Source organism: Ascaphus truei, unplaced genomic scaffold (genome assembly GCF_040206685.1).
Source record: "Ascaphus truei isolate aAscTru1 unplaced genomic scaffold, aAscTru1.hap1 HAP1_SCAFFOLD_1262, whole genome shotgun sequence".
In the NCBI taxonomy this organism is placed as follows: Eukaryota; Metazoa; Chordata; class Amphibia; order Anura; family Ascaphidae; genus Ascaphus; species Ascaphus truei.
This window is the reverse complement of record NW_027454135.1, coordinates 1-22,897: the sequence shown is the minus strand read 5'-3', so window position 1 is coordinate 22,897 and position 22,897 is coordinate 1. Positions and strand designations below refer to the sequence as shown.

At 47.6% G+C, this 22,897-nt stretch overlaps 1 protein-coding gene and 1 pseudogene across 1 annotated transcript; both read right to left on the bottom strand.

Moving 5' to 3' along the window:
- The window catches only part of LOC142475552 (uncharacterized), a 43,850-nt pseudogene extending 27,380 nt beyond the window's left edge, over window positions 1-16,470 (bottom strand).
- LOC142475554 (uncharacterized) lies at window positions 6,985-16,475 on the bottom strand. Its single transcript, XM_075581361.1, has 2 exons — window positions 16,339-16,475; window positions 6,985-13,673 (listed from the first exon to the last, which is right to left on the bottom strand). The coding sequence occupies exons 1-2, from the start codon at window positions 16,379-16,381 to the stop codon at window positions 11,695-11,697; spliced, it is 2,022 nt and encodes a 673-aa protein (XP_075437476.1). The 5' UTR covers window positions 16,382-16,475; the 3' UTR covers window positions 6,985-11,694.
- Between the last annotated feature and the right edge of the window lie 6,422 nt (window positions 16,476-22,897).

The following is a 22,897-nucleotide window of genomic DNA, read 5'->3' as shown; positions in this document are numbered from 1 at the left end:
AGGACAGAAGTTAATATAATAACAAGTGAAAAAGAAAGTGAATAGGAAAGAAATAGCAAGTGAATTTGCCGATAGATAATTAAGGCATATGTGGTGTTGAGGAAGTAGAGGGTTATTTTTATGACAGGTTTACAGTAGCGACATACTTTATTAAAGTAAATGCCGGCGGCATGCCGGGATCTACCCCAGCTGCCGCCAGTCAGAAACGCGCGCCGCCGCGTTTCCCCCACGCACCCTCCCTCCACATCGCGCGCAATTACCCCCCCAAAGACACCCCGAACCCGGCTTCTACTCTGCCCCTCTGCTTCCCCGCACCCCCGCTTACCTAGATTTGAACTCCAGGGGTGTCGGGGAAGCCTGGGGAAGCCGGGGAAGACGGGGAAGCCGGGCGCGCTTGTGACCGTGACGTCACAGTGCGCCGCCACGCGCCGTGGCTACCCGCTTCCCAGCCTCATTCAGCCAGCGGCATTTGCTCGAATAAGAGCTGCCGCTGCTGTATATGCAGAAATTGGGATACAATTAGAGACTGTGTGTATATTGTTTGGAAGGGACAGAAAGTGTTTGGAAGGGACAGAACGTGTTATAAGTGTAAAAAGGTAGGACATGTTGCCAGTAATTGCAGAGCAGCCCTAAAAGAGAGAGTAGAAGAAAAAGAATGGAATTGAAAAGATTTGTTCGTACTGGCCACACGAATAGGTCTTTTGAACCAGAAAATATTCTTTTTCCTTCTGTTCTAATGGCAACTAGAAAGAGAATAAAAGCAGGTTATTTATATGAGAAGCTGATTCGCTGTGTAGGAGAGAAGTTTGTGTCTATGTTCTTTGGGTGTCTGTATTGTGTGTGTTCTGTATTGTGTGTAACCAGTAAAAACACATGGAATATTTTGTGTTTAAAAATATGGGTAAAAGCTCATAAGCATTGTTTGAAGTATATATTGTATTGTATGTTTTCATGTATAGAACGCCATTAATAGGCTCAGCGCTTCACAGGAGTGGTGCATGTCGTAATCATATAGTTATCAAATGGTAAAGGTAAGAGGTCATAGAATAAGTGATCCAGACATAAAAGTAAAAGTTGAGCAAAGAGAAGTCACTGCTCTGAGGAGCTTACAATCTACTTGGTAGGTAGGGAGAGCATACAGAAACAGTAGGACTTGATTAGAAACCAGGAGAGGAATTTCAGGAGGGGAAAAGCAGAATCAGAGTTTAAAGAGTAGAGTGATTCTTGCAGCAGCGTTTGGGATAGATAGTAGGGAAGACAGGTGAAAGTCAGGAAGCTGGGATAGCAGGGGATTACAGTAATCAAGAGGGGAGATAATGAGGGTCTGAATCAGAGTTTTTAATAGTTGAGCAACAGAGGAACAGGTGTATCTTTGTGATATTGTGGAGGAAAAAGCGACAGTTATAGAAATGTTTTGAATGAAAGAGGAGAATATGAGAGAGGAGTTGGGAGTGACCCCTAAGCCGCGTGCTTGAGCTACTGGATGGAAGATTCAAGAGTAATGTGGAAGGAGATAATAGGGTCAGGTTTGGGAGGAAGTATGAGGAACTCTGTTTTTGCCATGTTAAATTTAAGGCGAAAGAGGGTCTTCCAGGATGAGATAACAGAGAGACATTCAGAAACGTAGGTTTGTATGGCAGGTGTAAGGTCAGGGATTGAAAAGTAAATGGTGGTGTTGTCAGCATAGAGGTGATATTTAAACCTAAGAGATGTTATTAGGTCACCTAGAGAGAGTGTGTACAGAGAAAAGAGAAGAGTGTGGTCCACAGAGGCAAATGCTTCAGAGAGGTGGAGTAATAGGAGCAGAGTGTGATGACCTCTGTCTTGGGCAGCATGTAGTTCATGAGTTATTTTAGTGAGAATTGTCTCCATGGAGGGAGCAGTGCAGAAGTCAGATTGTAGAGGGTTAAGGAGAGAATGGGTGTGAGAAAATGGAGCAAGCAGGAGAATGCAAGACAAGTTCAGTAGTTAGAAAGAGAGGTAGGGTCAAACTTGCTATTTTTGAGTCATGGTATAACTATTACATGTTTGAAGGAGAATGGAAATGTAGCAGATTAGAGGGAGAAGAGGAGATCAACAGTGATGGTGACACTCTTTTGAGGCAGTCGAAAAAGAGTTAAGGAAAGCAGGTAGAGAGTTGGAAGCAAAGTAGGATAGGAGGAAGAAGAGGGAATGTTCTGGTGTATGGATTCAACCTCTTTCTTAAAAATAGTCAGCAAAAGTCCTGAGGTGAGATGAAGGAAGAATTTGTGTGGGGTAGACTTATGAGTGTTGATTAATGGAAAGAAATAGGTTTGTGTAGCTTGAGAAAGGACAGAATTGCAACAGGATAGCATAAATTTGTAGTGAATTAAATCAGTGAAACTATGAAAGTTCATACAGAAGGCATTAAAGAGAACTGAGTGGAGGGAGATAGCATGAGCGTGTGGCGTTATTTGTGTGTTAAGAAGTTATATGAACCTCAGCTATATAAAAGCCCGTTGGTTAATTTTTGAAAGGTCATAAAAAAATGTAGTTCTTAGGGCTCTGTATAAAGCTCCATGTATTTAAACTTTAAGCAAAAGTTCCAATCCAATAATAATTAATTTTCAGGAAGAAGCCGTGGTGTGTCATCTTATCTTTTCAGGGTCAATTGGCGAAACGCCCAGAAACAAAATGGCTCTTTGCCCGGAAACAAGTCTTATAGAAAATATTTTTTCTTTAGTCAGATGAATATGCAGAGTGTCTTTAAAATGATAAAGCTGACCGTGTGCTCAGCACTGTGCAAAGAGATTATATAAAGCAAGACATTAGTGTGAAGTCTTATACAAAATCATTTGTCTATTAACTGAATATGTGATATATTTTATAACTTTTAACCATTTATTTTTCCATAGGTGTACAATTTTATTATAAGCAGTAGTTATTGTTAAAATATTTGTAGAATGTTTTGCCAAAGTGGTGCATTGGGAGTCACCTCTCATTTTTGGATATGTTCTAGGTATAGAGTTAAAGGACAGGTGATACATAGTTACAAATACAATTACATAAGTGAGCAGGGTATATATTATATGCAAGGCATTTCACATTTTAGCAGAATAGTTACAATGGAGTGTTTGGGGTGGAGGCCTGACTGGAATTGGCTAGGGGTATTTGTCTTAGTATAGTAATTGTTTAATTGGGAGTGAACACATTTTTGTCCATGACTTTGGATAGTAGTGTATTGCAATGTATGACTTATATATATAGCGTCAATAATGTTCTCAGCACTTCATAAAGAATACAGTAGAGGGAATTATGATAGAATAGTAAGTGCAGCAAAATCAGACAATAGGAAAGGAAATCCCTGCCCTTAAGAGCTTACAATCTAAGGTTTAAGGGAAATTTACAGAGATAGCAGGTGAGGGAATAAGTGCTGTAGATGGCAGTGCTTGGCCACAATGGGTGTGGTAGGAGTGACTGTGTGTGAAATAATAGCCATGAGTGCAGGCTATTGGGATGTTTAATTTGTGGGGCAAGTTTTAAGGTTAGTTAGTATTTTATGAAAAGGTTGATACCATTTGCATCGGAGGAGATGATAGTGAGGCATGAATGAGAGCAAGTGTGTATTGGGAGAAGAAATATTGGTCTGTAGTTTGAGACAGTGTTTTTGTCCCCACTTTTGAAGATTGGGACAGCTCTGGTAGTTTTCCAGGTCTTAGGGATATGGCCTGTAGACAGGATAGAGTTGATTATGGAAGCAATTGGTTTGACAATGACTGAGGCCCAAAGCCTTAGGAACTTAGATTGTAGTACAGTAAAGTCCACATTAGCTGCTTAGTTTTAAATATGAGGAGCATTAATAGGAGATACCTCTGTCTATATGCGGATGTTAAGACAGTAGTAAACACATTGATACAAGAATTTGTTCCTAGGTATAAATTATCTCCCTATGAGACACTTATGGGATGACTTATGACTATCAGTAGTTCAAAGGAACAAATTAAGGACCATCTATTGGTAATAAAACAATTAATAAGTATTGTATGCCACTAATATATTTTTTGAGTCTCTCTAGGCATAAGGTATGATAAAAGTGCACCTACACGAGACGAAGTTAAAGGTCAAGTAGTGCCTAAACAAGCATGCTCTTCATCCCAGATGAAAGGGCCCGTACTAACCACCAATACAGCAATTAAAGTGGCAGAGTTCTTTCCCTGGACCCAAAGTACAGTAAAGCTCATTCCAGCTCCACCAAAGACCAAAGTCATCTAAAGCACAGCCGCATCAAGTTAACGTCTTGCCGAGTCAAAACTCTAACCGTTAACCAACGAGGAAAATAAGATACCAGGCAGAGGCCTGGTCTTATCAGGAACATTTCATTTTTTCAAAGACTCAAAACATTTTATTTTTCAGAGACTCAATATTTTTATTCTTTAGAGTGTGTTTAAGTTAGAAATTTAAGGTGTATGTAGAATTGAGCCTTGATGGGAGGATTGGTTTCCTGGAAGCGTGGCTTGTGAAAGCTCTTGTATGTGTTTTGGCAGTACTCTTCACTCTCTATGTATGTGTCATATGCAGCAAAACTTTGATCCAGAAGTGTGTTGCACCTCCACCGAGAGGAGGGGGTCACCCAGGGGGTGTGTCAGCCACAAGGAAAGGATCATAAGTCAGCCATGTTGACCATCGCAGACATTGTCTGTTCTGATATTCAGAGTGAATGATGTATACAATGCGTGCAGGGGTGAGGATCATGCATTTCGCTTCCACAGATACCAAACCCCTTCAATTCTCAGTAATAGCTGAAAGTATATGATGATAGAGATAGATGCAATTTCCTTTATCTAGCAACTGCATATCCAAAGAAAGGTTGCTTGCATAAAATAAGGTTTTTAGTATTATGTGTATAATTTCTGTATTTTCCAATTTTTTAAGGGAACCTCTTTAAAGGGTGTATCACACACTAGGAACAAGAATCAATTTATGGGTCAAGTGTCTCCACCAACCAATGAAACCTGTGTAAAAATGTATGTTCAGTCAGATAACAATTTACAGGAAGGATGTGGCCTTAATTTTGCAGTTTTTAATTTCATCATTAAACCAAGAACAGGTTTAGATCAGGCTTATGGCCTTACAAAATAGAATGGTTTTAGATTATATTTTAGCATTAAAAGGAGGTGTATATGCCCTATTTAAAGAACAATGTTGTGTTTTCATCCAAGATCAGAGTGGCAAGGTACAACATGAGTTAGATAAGATAGGAGAAATTCAAGAAAGACTTAGGAAGGAAGGTGACACAGACTGGGACCCTTTGGGGCTGACTGGATTGGTGGGATCACTAGGTGCGAAATTTTTGAATGTGTATGATTGTGATACTCGTTGTCTTCTATGTTTGTGTTACGTTTGTCAAAGGCATGATCCACAAATATGCAACCCCCTCTGCAGACATGATGCCATTGTTTGCAGAACCAATCTACAGCAGTCCCTTAAAGAAAGAAGATGCCAATTACAATGTTCTAACTCTGGAAAAGAATTTGGCTATAACGCCATACTACGAGACTATGACTACATTTGGCAGGCACCCTCGTGCACTGTCCTACACCCTCAAGCAGCATTATGAGATGATGGAGCACCCTTGTGCCTCCCAACGTGTTTCTGGACTAACATCATTCCAATAATTCTAAAAAAAAACAATGTTTTAAAGAATCAGAGGAGGGACTGACAAAGATGAGATATTAGGGGGTCTGGCATAACAACATAACAGCATTTAGGATGAAGCCATTTTGTGTGAATATTTCAATCCGCCATCTTGTCTTGTCTTTGTGAGTCTAATTTCTGTGTTTCATTTCTGTATAAACAAATGTGTGAAGCAGAGAATGGAATGTTTTCGCTCTTATTGACTCTTCCTCATCCAATCAGCTTCAAATTGAAAGTGTAAACAGGCTAAAAGTTATGAGAACCCATGAGATAAGCTTAGATTCTTGCAGTAGAATTTATTCTCATAACATATTGCTAGGCGACAGAATAAGCACATCCCATTTAACCCCAGAATGGTTTCTAGCTGACAGGTAGTTATACAATATTGTTATGTATTACAAAATGACATCAACTTTAATATTGTTATGTATTACAAAATGAGGTAATGTTTAGTGACGTGCAAGCCCCCCCATAAAGGGGTGGAGCTTTAGGATTTAGGGTATAAATATATGGCATATCGTGTTATTATTTAGAGAGCTTTTGTTTTGAAGCTGTCTCCGTTGTGCACTTGACTTGAATAAATTCACGTGTTATTCTGTTTCAAAATAACCTCAGACTGTGTTTTTTTATTTACGCTTTCCACAACCTCCCTCAGCCTGGCAATGTGCGTGTGGGGAGGTAACGCCAGCGCATGTGTAACAGGAATCTCTGCCATAGAGGTGTGCAAGTGTAACCATCACTGGGAAAGGCCCATGTGTGAGCTGGCACCACTTGTTACATCATTACTGCAAATGTATATGTCGTTTATAAAGGGACACTTAACCCCCTCAGGTGCATTATCATATATACGTGTAACCTGTGAAATAGATAATCAGCTCTTGCTGTCTCTAGAGATATTAAAGGAACATGACACACAGTATGTAAAGGCGGCTGCATTTATGTCCCTCACTTGGGACCTTGCTCTGTGTATTTGTCCTCCACTTCAGTATTCACAGGACATTCTAGGACATTTGGTCGTGGCTGTTTCGCCACTACTCACCACACAACTGGCAACTTCACCACTAAAGTAAGTGGCTAAACCCCCTACCCTAAACCCCTTCTTTCCAAAGCCCCCTCTTACCCTAAAAACCGCTACCTCAAGTCCTTAAACACCCTTTGCTAAGCTTACCCTAAAACCCCTTAAATTAATTCCCTACCCAAAACAGTAATACAATTTACATTAGAAGCGGCCGGTGGTGGAGGGTCTGTCTGTGGCCTAACGACGACGGCAAATTGGTCGCAGTGAAACTATTCCGATTCACAGCTGAGTGAGACTACCGACCGCTTCAGCATAATGAGGAACGCACATTTTATTAGAACCAACAGCATGGAAAGTAAAAGTACAATAAGTAGTTATGAAGTTTAAAAAGGAAGTTGGGTATATTGAATCACTGATCTCATCTCATCTCTTCTCTTTCCTCAGGTAAAAACATATTTCAAATTGTCTGTCTCCATATCATCCCCCTGCTGTCTTAATTTAATTCAGCTTTCGCACTTGTGCAAGACAACACCCATTTTAGAAAAACCATTTGCTTTAACGTCCCTCACATGTGCTAATTAAGTTTGTTAGGCCAGCCAGGTGACTTTGTAAAAGTATATAAGTAAACTCATAGCAGCCATAGCTGCCTGTAGCCATGCTCTTTTAAGCAGATATGTTTAAAGTAGTTATGAAGTTTAAAAAGGAAGTTCAAAAAGAAGTGGAAAAGTGGACACCACCTACTGCTTCTGATTCCTGCATTTGATCTACGTTGGAAAGGAGGATATTATCCCAGACTGCACATCTCAACACTTCACTATTGCTGTGATGCCACCTTTACTTTTATATTTGCTGTGACCTCACTTATTTTCAAATTATGACCTTCCTTCCACCAGTCTCCTTATGTCTCTAACTCTATTCATATATCTCCATCTCTCCTTTCTTCCCCACTTCTCAGTTCACACGAACTCCTTTCTTACATGCGCCCTCTGTCACCACACAGCTATACACCCTGCACTAAAACACACCCCTACAATTATCCTCACACATTCTCTTTCTATCCATGCTTCTCCTCCTTGCTTCTGGGGATATCTCTCCCAATCCTGGTCCCTGCCTTATTCCTACTTGCTCTTGTCCTCGCCTCCCACATGCAACTTCTACTCCTTCTGGTGTTAACCCCTTCAACCTCATACCCATCCCCTGCCACCCTCCCTCCTCTCTCCCGTGCCCTTTGGAATGCTCGCTCCCTCTCTAACAAGTTCCTCTCTGTGCACGACTTCTTTCTCTCTCACTTCCTGCTCCTATTTGCTATAACTGAGACCTGGCGCACCCAGTCTGACTCTGCTCTGGAAGCTACCCTCTCCTATGGTGGCCTTTCCTTCTCCCACACTCCGTGTCCGGATGGCAGTGATGGAGGCGTGGGGCTCCTGCTCTCCTCTCTCTGCCGTTACCGAACCCTTCCTATTCCCCCCTCTCTTGCTTTTCCCTCCTTTGAGGTTCACACTGTCCAGATCTTCTCTCCTCTCCCTGTCCATGTGGTGGTCATCTATCGCCCACCTACCTCTACTCATCCCTTCTGCCTTTCTCTCTCACTTTGAATCATGGCTCTGTTTCTTTCTCTCCTCAGACTCCCCTGTTCTTCTCCTTGGGGACATCAATTGCCACATTGATAACCCCTCTCTCCCTTGGGCTTCCCGCTTTCTTTCTCTAACCTCTTCTTTTGGCCTTCAACAGTGGACTGCAGCCAGCACCCACAAGGATGACCCCTACTTAGATCTGGTTTTCACTAAAAACTTCTCTCTCTCTGATTTCTCCATTTCCCCTTTTCCTCTCTCTGACCATCACCTCATCTCATTCTCTCTATCTCGCTTCTCCCCTTCTCCACCTCCATCTACCCCCTGGTTCTGCAGAAACCTGCGCTCTATTCACTTACCTGACTTTGAGTCCACTTTACACTCCTCCCTCTCCTCTCTCAGCTTTGCTACAGACCCCGACAACATGGTCAGGAACTACAACTCTGCCTTGTCCTCCTCTCTTGATCTACATGCCCCGCTTTCTCTCTGCCGCACTCGCCCTTCTAACCCTAGACACTGGGTTAATTCCCACACACGCATGCTGCGTTCCTCCACGCGTTCCTCTGAATGCCTCTGGAGGAAATCTCATACTCTCGCAGACTTCCTTCACTACAAATTTATGCTATCCTGTTTCAACTCTGCCCTCTCGCAAGCTAAACAAGCCTACTTTTCTTCACTAATCAACATGCACAAGTCTAACCCACGCCGACTGTTTTCTGTCTTTGATACTCTACTCAAACCACCCTCAGCTGCCTCTCCTTCCTCCATCTCCGCTCAGGACTTTGCTGACTATTTTAAGGAAAAGGTGGAATCCATACGTCAGAACATCCCCTCTGTTTCTTCCTCCCATCCTACACCTCTTCTTAACTCTCCTCCTGCCTTCCTTGACTCTTTTTCCACTGTCTCAGAGGAGGATGTGTCGCTGTTGATCGCTTCTTCTCCCTCGACCACTTGCCCTCTTGACCCCATTCCCTCCCATCTCCTAAAACCTCTTGCTCCTACTATAATCCCTACACTCACACACATTTTTAACTCCTCCCTCTGCTCAGGAACCTTTCCATCCTCCTTCAAACATGCAACAGTAATACCATTACTCAAAAACAGCAAGCTTGATCCTACCTACCTAACTACCGACTTGTCTCCCTCCTGCCTTTTGCCTCTAAACTCCTTGTACATCTTGTATTCTCTCGCTTGCTCCATTTTCTCAACACCTATTCTCTCCTAGACACTCTACAATCTGGCTTCCACACTGCTCACTCCACGGAAACAGCCTTCACTAAAATAACTGACAACCTCCATGCTGCCAAAGACAGAGGTCATTACACTCTGCTCATATTACTCGACCTCTCTGCAGCATTTGACACCGTGGAGAATCCTCTTCTCCTTCACATTCTCCATACTCTTGTTATTCGGAACAAAGCTCTATCCTGGATCTCATCCTACCTCTCCCATCGTACTTTCAGTGTCTCTTCTGCTAACACCTCCTCCTCTATTGATCTCTCTGTGGGGGTACCCCAGGGCTCTGTCCTGGGACCTCTTCTCTTTTCTCTGTACACACTCTCTCTAGGTGACCTAATAACATCTTTTGGGTTTAATTATCACCTCTATGCTGACGACACACAAATATACTTTTCAACACCCGACCTTACACCTGCTGTACGAACCAAAGTTTCTGAATGTCTCTCTGCTATATCATCCTGGATGGCCCTCCCCCGCCTTAAACTCAACATGGCTAAAACAGCGCTCCTCATACTTCCTCCCAAACCTGGCCCTACTACCTCCTTCCACATTACTGTTGGAACTACGATCATTCACCCAGTAGCCTAAGCACGCTGCGTAGGGGTCATACTCGAATCCTCTCTCACATTCGCCCCTCACATTCAAAACATTTCTAAAACCTGTCGCTTTTTCCTACGCAATATAACAAAGATCGCCCTTTCCTCTGTTGCTCGACTGCTAAAACTCTGACTCAGGCCCTCATTCTCTCCCGTCTTGATTACTGTAACCTCCTGCTGTCCGGCCTTCCTGCCTGTCACATGTCTCCCCTACAATCTATCCTAAACGCTGCTGCCAGAGTCACGCTACTCTTTCCTAGATCTGTCTCAGCATCTCCCCTCCTGAAATCCCTCTCCTGGCTTCCGATCAAATCCCGCATCTCACACTCCATTCTTCTCCTCACTTTTAAAGCTTTACACTCTTCTGCCCCTCCTTACATCTCAGCCCTTGTAAGGTTAAAACTGTCTTCTGTCTTCTGGAATTGATAAGGTTAAACAGAATACGCTGGCCTTGCTATTTTCACGGGAGGCTATCGTAAATAGCTTCAGACCAACTGTTTCATGCCTGTCAAAATATTGTTAAAATAAGACTACAGAGGATAGGGCTGCCTTATAAGTCACCATTATATATGTCTCTTGCTCAGCAGTTAAATGTTTTAAGCTCTTCAGAAAAGGCATTATGTGAAGGATACATGTAAATTTAGATGTGTACCCATATTTGTAACAGATGACAACTGTATTTTTGTCCCTGCCTTGTGTATAAAAACCTGCTTGTGAACCATTAAAATTTAGTTGTAAGAACTCAGCCAAGGCGCCTCCCTGAATTCTTACAGCTCCGAGCTCGTATATGTCATACTATTTGAAATAATCTCATATCTGTTGCGTTTCAGTAGCTCCCGGGAGAAGTTTTGTTTTGCTTGCCCTAGATGACCTGATCTGTAGAGATCTAACAGCCCTAATTTCTGGTTATGCACCATCCAGACGCTTGCGTTCTTCTCAAGGATGTCTTCTTTCTACCCCCTTTGTATCTAAAACCCTCTCCTGCCTTAAACCTTTTTCACTAACTGCCCCACACCTCTGGAATGCCCTTCCCCTCAGTACCCGACTAGCACCCTCTCTATCCACCTTTAAGACCCAACTTGACACACTTGCTTAAAGAAGCATATGAATAGCTCTGGGTATATTCTGAACACGATACATAAAGCTTGGCCCCCTGCAGACGCATTTACCAGAACTCCCTCCTACTGTCTCTGTACGTTCTCCCTACCTACCAATTAGACTATAAGCTCCTCGGGACAGGGACTCCTCTTCCTTAATGTTACTTTAATGCCTGAAGCACTTATTCCCATGATCTGTTATTTATATTATCTGTTATTTATTTGATTACCATGTGTATTACTACTGTGAAGCGCTATGTACATTAATGGCGCTATATAAATAAAGACATAAAATACAATAAGAATGATACAAATAACCTGCATTTAAAACGTTATAACATTTTATCCATTTAAAATGCTCGTTTTATGCACCATAAACTAAAGTGAATTTTCATTGGGATTTAGCGTAACACAGATACACGTGTGCACTTATATGTGAACGTGTTAGTCACTGGTTATCCCTAAACATGCCTGGCATTAGAGATAGGTCTCTCCCCTGTGTGTGTCCTCGTGAGTGTTCAGGCTGGATAACTGACCAAATCCTTTCCCACATTCTCCACATACATGCGGTCTCTCCCCTGTGTGTGTGTCCTCTTGTGTATGTTCAGGTGGGAAAACCGATGAAATCCCTTCCCACATTCCCCACATACATGCGGTCTCTCCCCTGTGTGTTCCTTCTTGTGTCTGGCCAGGTTGGATAAGTCACTAAATCTGTTCCCACATTCCCCACATACATATGGTCTCTCCCCTGTGTGTGTCCTCGTGTGTGTGTTCAGGTGGGATAACACACTAAATCCCTTCCCACACTCCCCACATACATGCGGTCTCTCCCCTGTGTGTCCCTTCTTGTGTCTGTTCAGGCTGGATAAGTCACTAAATCCCTTCCCACATTCCCCACATACATGTGGTCTCTCCCCTGTGTGTGTCCTCTCGTGCGTGTTCAGGCTGGATAACCGACTAAATCCCTTCCCACATTCCCCACATACATGCGGTCTCTCCCCTGTGTGCCCCTTCTTGTGTCTGTTCAGGCTGGATAAGTCACTAAATCCCTTCCCACATTCCCCACATACATACGGTCTCTCCCCTGTGTGTGTCCTCGTGTGTGTGTTCAGGCTGGATAAGTCACTAAATCCCTTCCCACATTCCCCACATACATGCGGTCTCTCCCCTGTGTGTGTCCTCTTGTGTCTGTTCAGGTGGCATAACACACTAAATCCCTTCCCACATTCCCCACATACATGCGGTCTCTCCCCTGTGTGTGTCCTCTTGTGTGTGTTCAGGTGGGATACGTGACTAAATCCCTTCCCACATTCCCCACATACATACGGTCTCTCCCCTGTGTGTGACCTCTTGTGTGTGTTCAGGCTGGATGACTGACTAAATCCCTTCCCACATTCCCCACATACATGGGGTCTCTCCCCTGTGTGTATCCTCATGTGTGTGTTCAGGTGGGATAACACACTAAATCCGTTCCCACATTCCCCACATACATGCGGTCTCTCCCCTGTGTGTGTCCTCTCGTGCGTGTTCAGCCTGGATAACCGACTAAATTCCTTCCCACATTCCCCACATACATGCGGTCTCTCCCCTGTGTGTCCCTTCTTGTGTCTGTTCAGGCTGGATAAGTCACTAAATCCCTTCCCACATTCCCCACATACATACGGTCTCTCCCCTGTGTGTGTCCTCGTGTGTGTGTTCAGGCTGGATAAGTCACTAAATCCCTTCCCACATTCCCCACATACATGCGGTCTCTCCCCTGTGTGTGTCCTCTTGTGTGTGTTCAGGTGGTATAACACACTAAATCCCTTCCCACATTCCCCACATACATGCGGTCTCTCCCCTGTGTGTGTCCTCTTGTGTCTGTTCAGGTGGAATACGTCACTAAATCCCTTCCCACATTCCCCACATACATACGGTCTCTCCCCTGTGTGTGACCTCTTGTGTGTGTTCAGGCTGGATGACTGACTAAATCCCTTCCCACATTCCCCACATACATATGGTCTCTCCCCTGTGTGTGTCCTCTCGTGTGTTTTCAGGTGGGATAACCGACTAAATCCCTTCCCACATTGCCCACATACATGCGGTCTCTCCCCTGTATGTATCCTCTTGTGTATGTTCAAATTGGCTAACCGACTAAATCCCTTCCCACATTCCCCACATACATGTGGTCTCTCCCCTGTGTGTGTCCTCTTCTGTAGGATCTGATCTGATAACCAAGTCAGACTCTTCCCACTTTCTCCAAGATCTTTTCCTTTGGCAGCTGCTAATATATATCTTTTGGGATGAGAAGCAGTTACATTGTTTATTAATTGCATTGACGGGTTGAAAGATGCATTTTCTGTCCTATTTATTAGAATGTTGCAAGATTGTTCTGTCCTCATCTTTTCCATATACTCAGCTGGGTGTTTGAACTTCAGATGTTTGAGGAGGTAATCCGGACTGCTAAAAGCAACCTTGCAGTGTTGGCATGGGTGGGTTATTGGTGCTTGGCTTTGTACTAGATGAGACAAAAAAGTCACTGTTACACAAACTGTCTTACAAAAGGCCATGCAGGAGAGGTAAGTTGGCATATCACAAAAAGTTCAGGATGAAAGTAAACTGTAGACGTACATTGTAAAAATGAAGGGTTTAGCACAACATGTGCAGCATTAGGGCCGGAGAGCAGATGTAGTGGATCATACATTTAAAGTGGATAATAATATTTAACGATTTAAAAGGAAATCTCACCTGCTCCTAAACACCAATTAAAGTGGCAGAAATAGAATAGATATAGTGGAATAGAACTAAGTGGAACTAAGAATAGATGTAGTGGATCAAACATTTAAAGTGGATCATAATATTTAAAAGGAAATCTCAGTAGCTGCAAAACACCAATTAAAGTGGAAGAAATCTTGTCAAATCCTTTGATAGATAGTAAGTCGATAGTTTTAATTATACGTTCACAACTGAAACTGTTTGTACAGTGAATAGAATACGTGTCTCATTAGAAGCTCACATATCAGTCACCGGGTGTTCCCGTTACCGCACCATGTACCAGGTCTCTAATAGTTATAGGATGACCCAACTTTCTGCTAAATCTCCATTGTTAAATCAGGAACCAAATGCCCAATTATTGTATTTGACATCACAGATGTTATTCAGACTTAATTAAGCTATACCTTTTGTAATACAATTGTTTAAAAGTTAAAAAAAATTTAGGGAACAAGGAGTCTGCATATTATTAAATACAGACACACACACACACACACACACACACACACACACTAGCTGAGAGACCCGGCGTTGCCCGGGATGTAATGTTCCCGCTCCTCTCCCCTCTCTCCTCCCCCCTCTCTGTTTGTCCCCCATTCACATCAATCCAGTCCCCCCCCTCCCTCCTTTACAGCTCTGTTTGTCCCCCTTTACAGCTTCATGCAGTGTGTGTGCGTCAGTCAGTCACTGTGTGTGTGCGTGCGTCAGTGAGTCTGACGCAGAAACACAAACACACACACACACACAGACTGACTGACGCACACACACACATTCAGTGTGTGCGTGCCTCAGTCAGGGTGTGCGTGCGTCTCAGTGTGTGTGTGTGCGGCAGTGTGTGCGCGTCAGTCAGTGTGTGCATGCGTGCGGCAGTCAGTCAGTGTGTGCATGCGTCAGTCACTGTGTGTGTGTGTGTGTCAGTCAGTGTGTGTGTGTGTGTGTGTGTGTCAGTGTGTGTGTGTGTGCGTCAGGGTGTGTGTACGTGCGGCTGTCAGGGGTTGTGTGCGTGTGCCAGTCAGTGTGTTCATGCGTCAGTCACTGTGTGTGTGTGTATGTGTGCATGCGTCAGTCACTGTGTGTGTGTGTGTGTGTTTGCCAGTCAGTGTGTGTGTGTGTGTGTGTGTGTGTGCGTCAGTCAGTGTGTGTGTGTGTGTGTGTGTGCGTGTGTGTGTGTGTGCGTGCGTGCGTCAGTCAGGGTGTGCGTGCGTGCGTCAGTCAGGGTGTGCGTGCGTGCGTCAGTCAGGGTGTGCATGCGTGCGTCAGGGTGTGCGTGCGTGCGTCAGGGTGTGCGTGCGTGCGTCAGGGTGTGCGTGCGTGCGTCAGGGTGTGCGTGCATTCGTCAGGGTGTGCGTGCGTGCGTCAGTCAAAGGGCAGGCGTTGGGGGGGTGAAGGGCAGGCGTGGGGGGGGTGAAGGGCAGGGGTAGGGGGGGTGAAGGGCAGGGGTAGGGGGGGTGAAGGGCAGGGGTAGGGGGGGTGAATGGCAGGGGTAGGGGGGGTGAAGGGCAGGGGTAGGGGGGGTGAAGGGCAGGGGTAGGGGGGGTGAAGGGCAGGGGTAGGGGGGTGAAGGGCAGGGGTAGGGGGGGTGAAGGGCAGGGGTAGGGGGGGAGAAGGGCAGGGGTAGGGGGGGTGAAGGGCAGGGGTAGGGGGGGTGAAGGGCAGGGGGGGTGAAGGGCAGGGGGGGTGAAGGGCAGGGGTAGGGGCGGGGGTGAAGGGCAGGGGTAGGGGCGGGGGGTGATGGGCAGGGGTAGGGGCAGGGGTTAAGGGCAGGGGGTGAAGGGCAGGGGTAGGGGGGGGTGAAGGGCAGGGGTAGGGGGGGGTGAAGCGCAGGGGTAGGGGGGGTCTGAAGTGCAGGGGTAGGGGGGGGGGGTGAAGCGCAGGGGTGGGGGGGGTGAAGGGCAGGGGTAGGGGGTGGGGGTGAAGGGCAGGGGGCGGGGGTTAAGGGCAGGGGAAGGGCGGGGGTTAAGGGCAGGGGTAGGAGGGGGGGTGAAGGGCAGGGGTGGGGGGGGGTGAAGGGCAGGGGTAGGGGGGGGGGTGGCGCGCTTACCCTTCGTGTGTCCGGGAGCCGGTTGAGAGCGAAGGGAGAGGAACCTGCAGTTGGCGGCAGGGGCAGGAGGGCCGCGCTTCCCCTCCCTCCGGGAGCCGGTGCAGGGCAGCGCACGTGATGGGGGGGACGGGGGACAGAGGGGTGTGTGAGGAGTGTGTGCAATAATAACAAGGCACTTTTTTATTGGCGGTAATACTGCATTTTTGGTTACTGCAGCTTGATGTATCCGGCCCTTTGACTCAAGTCAGGTTTAGTGATATTAAGTTCTAGTTGACCCGTAATGGTGTATGCAGATCTATCAATATTTACAATTCAACATCAGTAATAAGATAAGAGATGTAAAAAGCACACAACACATATTCCTGATTACCTTGTGCTGGCGCGTTATTTTTCCACAATGTACCCCACTTCATACCAAGCTCTTTCCCATATTCATCTCCATACCAGACCAGGAGCTCTGTGTGTGGGGGGAGGTCTGTGCAGGTTCTGTAGTAGATTTCCCTGTGGTACTGCAACGCCACAAGGTTCTGTTCTTCCTCGTTTCTCGCACAATTTGCAAACCTAAAATTGGGACAGTTAGTGAGGTCTCAAAGTAATGTCTATTTTATAAAGGAAGAGCTGAAAAAAGATACAAGTTGTTAATAGTTACATACAGGCAGTCCTCGTTTTACAACGCTTCGCTTTACAACGAATGGCTTATCCAACGCTATGCAATGCATACCTATATTCATTTTTACAACGCCAAAATGGCTTATCCAACGCACTTACGACGCTTTGCAACATTGTGTATGTGTGTATATATATATACACATTCACATAAACAACGTTGCAAAGCGTCGTAAGAGCTTATATATATAATATTATACTATATAATATTATATTATACTATATAATATATTATTTATTATGTTATATTATATATATATATATATATATATAATACAGTATATACACTATATAATTTATGTGTGTGCTGCATATCTTATTGCATGCATAAAATATTTGGTGTATTTTAGTGTTAAAAATGCCTTCAGGAACGGAACCTTTCATTTAAACAGTATTCCTATGGGAAAACGTGTTTCGCTTTACAACACCATTTTGAGTAACGCATTGTGTCGGATAACCGAGGACTGCCTGTAGTTATAAAGTAGATGAGGTTGAAAAAAGACATATGTCCATCAAGTTCAACCTATGCTAAATTTAGAGAACAGATACTTTATCCTATATCTATACTTACTGTGACAAACGCCCCTCTTTTGTAGCGCTGACGTCTGTCTGGGTTCTTCCCGACACAGTCTTCTAGGGTTGCTCACATATGCGGCGGCTATAGTCACCGCTCCTAACTGCCGCTGTTCCACCGCCCGCTGCCATGCCGCGCATGCGCAGTTGTGATGGCGCCGCTGACGGACGCCACACATACACAGAAGCGGCTGGCAGCGGTGTCGTTCCCCCCACACGCTCCTAACTGACGTGGGCGTTCGCGGGCCTCCTTTACAACGTTTCGCTTGGAGGGGCCGTCCACCCCGAAACTGGATACAGGGGAGCAGCGATACCCCCAGCCTCCAAGGAGAGAGACTGAAATGCAAACCTCTCTGCTCTAAATACCTGTGCATTTGATTAGAAGAGCAGGTGAGGGAGAACTAGACCCATTGTAATCTGCGGTCTGGATTTTCCATCCAGCAGCCTGAGTTAATGTGAAGCTGTGGAATGGACCATTTTTAACTATTCCTGCACTTTCTGACTTAAAATGGGGCAGAAAGCTGCCTAACATCTTTGGATTATGTCACATTACTTATTGATCCAGAGGAAGGCAAACAAAAAACCCCAGTGACATACCATCCAATGATATATCATAAGGGAAAAAATACAATCCTTCCCGACTCCAGGAATTGGCAATCAGATTACTCCCTGGATCAACATCCTTCCCATGTTTCACAGTCTCCTTGGGTAATGAATTCCACATTTTAAACTGCCCTTACTGTAAAGAACCCTTTCCTTTGTTGCTGGTGAAATCTCCGTTCCTCCACCCTCAAGGGATGACCCGAGTCCTCTGTACTGTCCTTGGAATAAATAGTTCTTTTGAAAGCTCCCTGTACTGTCCTCGAATATATTTGTATATAGTTATCATATCCCATCTTAGACGCCTCTTTTATAATGTAAATACGGTAGATCTAATTTAGCTAGCCTCTCCTCATAAGTTAGATTGTCCATCCCCTTTATTAATTTGGTGGCTCTTCTCTGCACTCTCTAGTTCCATAATGTCTTTACTAAGGAGTGGTACCCAAAATTGGACTCCATATTCAAGGTGTGGTCTTACTAATCTATACTATATTTCTAAGTTAGATTCTGATTGTTTGTTTGTATGTCCGAAGCATAGAAATCTCACAAATGGCACGACGTAGATGTGCTGGCAGCAGCGCGGGGAGATGTGCTGGTAGCAGGGGGGGGAGTGAGGGAGGGGGAGATGTGCTGGCAGCAGGGGGGGGAGTGAGGGAGGGGGGGGATGTGCGGCTGGCGGAGGGGGTGGGGAGTGAGGAAGCGGGGAGATGTTCCGGCAGCAGGGGGAGATAGACACACACACAGAGACAAATCTTCCCCCGCTCTACATCTCCTTCCCCCCCACCCCCCTAAAACCTGTTAGTCCTCGCCGATATTAAAAAGACCAAAAATATTGTCTACTCACAGGTGTGGAAGGATTAAAATAAATAACTTTCAGATTAAAATGTTTTTTTTTTTAATACAATGTATTCAATATTATATTCTTGCTTCCCAAATGCATAACCTAACATTTATCTGTATTAAACATGATCTGCCATTTACCTGCCCAAGTTTCCAGTCTCTCCAAGTCCTTCTGGACAGAAATTACATCCTGCTCTGATTCTACTACCTTACACAATTGAGTATCATCAGCAAGATGGAGACTTTGCTCTCGATGACAACCTCAAGGTCATTACTAAACAAGTTAAAAAGCAGGGGTCCCAGTACCAATACCTGAGGTACTCCACTCATGACCTTAGCCCAACCTGCAATAGTTCCATTTATGACAACCCTCTGTTGTCTATCCTTCAACTAAATTTCAATCCAGGTGCATATATTTGCTTTATTTTGTGCACCAACCTTGTGTGTGGAACCATATCAAAAGCCCTGGCAAAATCTAAGTAGACCACATCAACTGCATTACCCTGGTCTAAATTCCTACTTACCTCCTCAAAGAAACAAATAAGGTTAGTTTGGCATGATCTATCCTTCATAAATCCATGCTGACTAATTTTGTTTTCCATTAGGTATTCCTGAATATTATGCCGTATTAAATCTTCAAGTAGCTTCCCCACTATTGAAGTCAGGCTTACAGGTCTATAATTCCCCGGTTTTGATCTAGCTCCCTTTTTAAATAAAGGCATCACATCTGCTTTACGCCAATCTTGTGGTGCTGAGCCTTGTGACATGGACTCCTTGAATATTAAATATAATGGTTTGGCTATAACTGAGCTTAACTTGTTGAGAACTCTTGGATGTATGCCATCGGGGCCAGGTGCCTTATTTACTTTAATTTTGAAGTGAAACTTCTTTAGTGGCACTTCTGGTGGGATAAAACTGGATTGATGGGGGGCGAAATGTGAAACGGAAGTGACGTCACGTAATGGACGCCACTCCGCTCACACGTCCCCTGTCACATGTGGCGGCGGCAGCGATAGCCGCCAGCGCCGCTCCTCTCACCCTCCCACACACCCCACACCCGGTTGCTCACATATGCGGCGGCTATAGCCGCCGCTCCTAACTGCCGCTGTTCCGCCGCCCGCTGCCATGCCGCGCATGCGCAGTTGTGATGGCGCCGCTGACGGACGCCACACATACACAGAAGCGGCTGGCAGCGGTGTCGTTCCCCCCACACGCTCCTAACTGACGTGGGCGTTCGCGGGCCTCCTGCGCCCGCAGGAAGCGGTGGAGCACACGGCGCAACCCGCTCAGCACAGGGGCTCGGCGCCGGCTCCTGCTGCTGGAAGAAAGGGAGAGCCGGGCAGCGGATGGGTAATCTCGCCCGCGGCCGGTCACTCATGCCCGTGCCGGGCACATGTACCCCGTGGGGGGAGGGGGGGAAGGTGTGCGCAGAATTTGCGTAAGAGGGGGTCGGGGGGGTGCGCATAATTTGCAGAAGGGGAGGGGGGAGGGGGAGGAGGAGGGGGAGGGGGGGGTGCGCAGAATTTGCAGAAGGGGAGGGGGAGAAGTGGTGCGCAATTTACACCCCGCCCCTGGCTGCAGCAGGACACACACACACATGACTGATCCCCACACACTGACTGACCCCCACACACACACTAACCCCCACACTGACTGACCCCCACACAGACCCCCACACACACACTAACTGACCCCCACACAGACCCCCACACACACACTGACCCCCACACACACACACAGACTCACATACACACACAGACTCACATACACACACAGACCCCCCCCCCACACACACACACTGACTGACCCGCACACACACACTGATTGACCAACACACAGACCCCCACACACACGGACTGACAAACATACACACACACACACACTGTCCCCCCACACACACACACACTGTCCCCCCCCACACACACACTGTCCCCCCCACACACACACACTGTCCCCCCCCACACACACACACACTGTCCCCCCCACACACACTGTCCCCCCCCCACACACACACCTGTCCCCCCCCCACACAACACTGTCCCGCACACACACACACTGTGTCCCCCCCAGACACACACACACTGTCCCCCCCACACACACACACACTGTCCCCCACCACCCCACACACACTGTCCCCACCACCCCACACACACTGTCCCCCCCCACCCCACACACACTGTCCCCCCCACCCCACACACACGGACTGACAAACATACACACACACACACACTGTCCCCCCCCACACACACACTGTCCCCCCCACACACACACTGCCCCCCCCCCCACACACACACACACTGTCCCCCCCCCACACACACACACACACTGTCCCCCCCCCACACACACACACTGCCCCCCCACACACACTGTCCCCCCACACACACTGTCCCCCCCCCCACACACTGTCCCCCCCACACACACACACTGTCCCCCCCACACACACACTGTGTCCCCCCCCAGACACACACTGTCCCCCCCCCAGACACACACACACTGTCCCCCCCACACACACACACACACTGTCCCCCCCCACCCCACACACACTGTCCCCCCCCACCCCACACACACTGTCCCCCCCCACCACACACACAGTGTCCCCCCCCCACCACACACACACTGTCCCCCCCCACCACACACACACTGTCCCCCCCACCACACACACACTGTTCCCCCCCCCACACACACTGTCCCCCCCCACACACACTGTCCCCCCCCCACACACACACTGTCCCCCCCCCAGACACACACACACTGTCCCCCCCCCCACACACACACACTGTCCCCCCCACCCCACACACACTGTCCCCCCCACACACACACTGCCCCCCCCCCCCAGACACACACACACTGTCCCCCCCCCCCCACACACACACACTGTGTCCCCCACCCACACACACTGTCCCCCCCACCCCACACACACTGTCCCCCCCCCCCCACACACACTGTCGTCCCCCACCACACACTGTCCCCCCCCACCACACATTGTCCCCCCCCCACCACACACTGTCGTCCCCCCACCACACACTGTCCCCCCCCACCACACACTGTCCCCCCCCCACCACACACTGTCCACCCCCCACATACACACACACTGTCCCCCCCACAACACACTGTCCCCCCCCACACACACACTGTCCCCCCCACACACACACTGTCCCCCCCACACACACACTGTCCCCCCCCACACACACACTGTCCCCCCACACACACACACTGTCCCCCCCCCCACACACACACACCTGTCCCCCCCCCCACACACCACACTGTCCCCCCCCCACACACACACTGTCCCCCCCCCACACACACACTGTCCACCCCACACACACACACTGTCCCCCCCACACACACACACACTGTCCCCCCCACACACACACACTGTCCCCCACACACACACACAACACTGTCCCCCCCCACACACACACACACTGTCCCCCCCCACACACACACACACTGTCCCCCCACACACACACACTGTCCCCCCCCACACACACACACACTGTCCCACCCCACACACACACACTGTCCCCCCCACACACACACTGTCCCCCACCACACACACACTGTTCCCCCCACAACACCACACTGTCCCCCCACACACACACACTGTCTCCCCCCCCACACACACACACACTGTCTCCCCCCCACACACACACACTGTCCCCCCCACACACACACACTGCCCCCCCCACACCACACTGCCCCCCCACACACACTGTCCCCCCCCCCACACACACTGTCCCCCCCCACACACACACTGTCCCCCCCACACACACACTGTCCCCCCCACACACACACTGTCCCCCCCACACACACACTGTCCCCCCCACACACACACTGTCCCCCCCACACACACACACTGTCCCCCCCCACACACACACTGTCCTCCCACACACACACACTGTCCCCCCCCCCCCACACACACACACTGTCCCCCCCCACACACACACACTGTCCCCCCACACACACACACTGTCCCCCCCCCCCACACACACACACACACACACTGTCGTCCCCCCCCACACACACACACTGCCCCCCCACACACACACACACTGTCCCCCCCCACACACACACACTGCCCCCCCCACACACACTGTCCCCCCCCACACACACACTGTCCCCCCCCCCCCACACACACACACTGTCCCCCCCCCACACACACACTGTCCCCCCCCACACACTGTCCCCCCCCACACACACACACTGTCCCCCCCCCACACACACTGTCCCCCCCCACACACACTGTCCCC

Excerpts from the sequence above, each read along its gene's own strand:
- LOC142475554 (XM_075581361.1), bottom strand. The coding sequence starts at position 16,381 with ATGAAGTGGGGTACATTGTGGAAAAATAACGCGCCAGCACAAG. Across the intron at positions 13,674-16,338 it reads AAATAACGCGCCAGCACAAG|TACAAAGCCAAGCACCAATA; the intron begins GTAATCAGGAAT and ends TGTCTCATCTAG.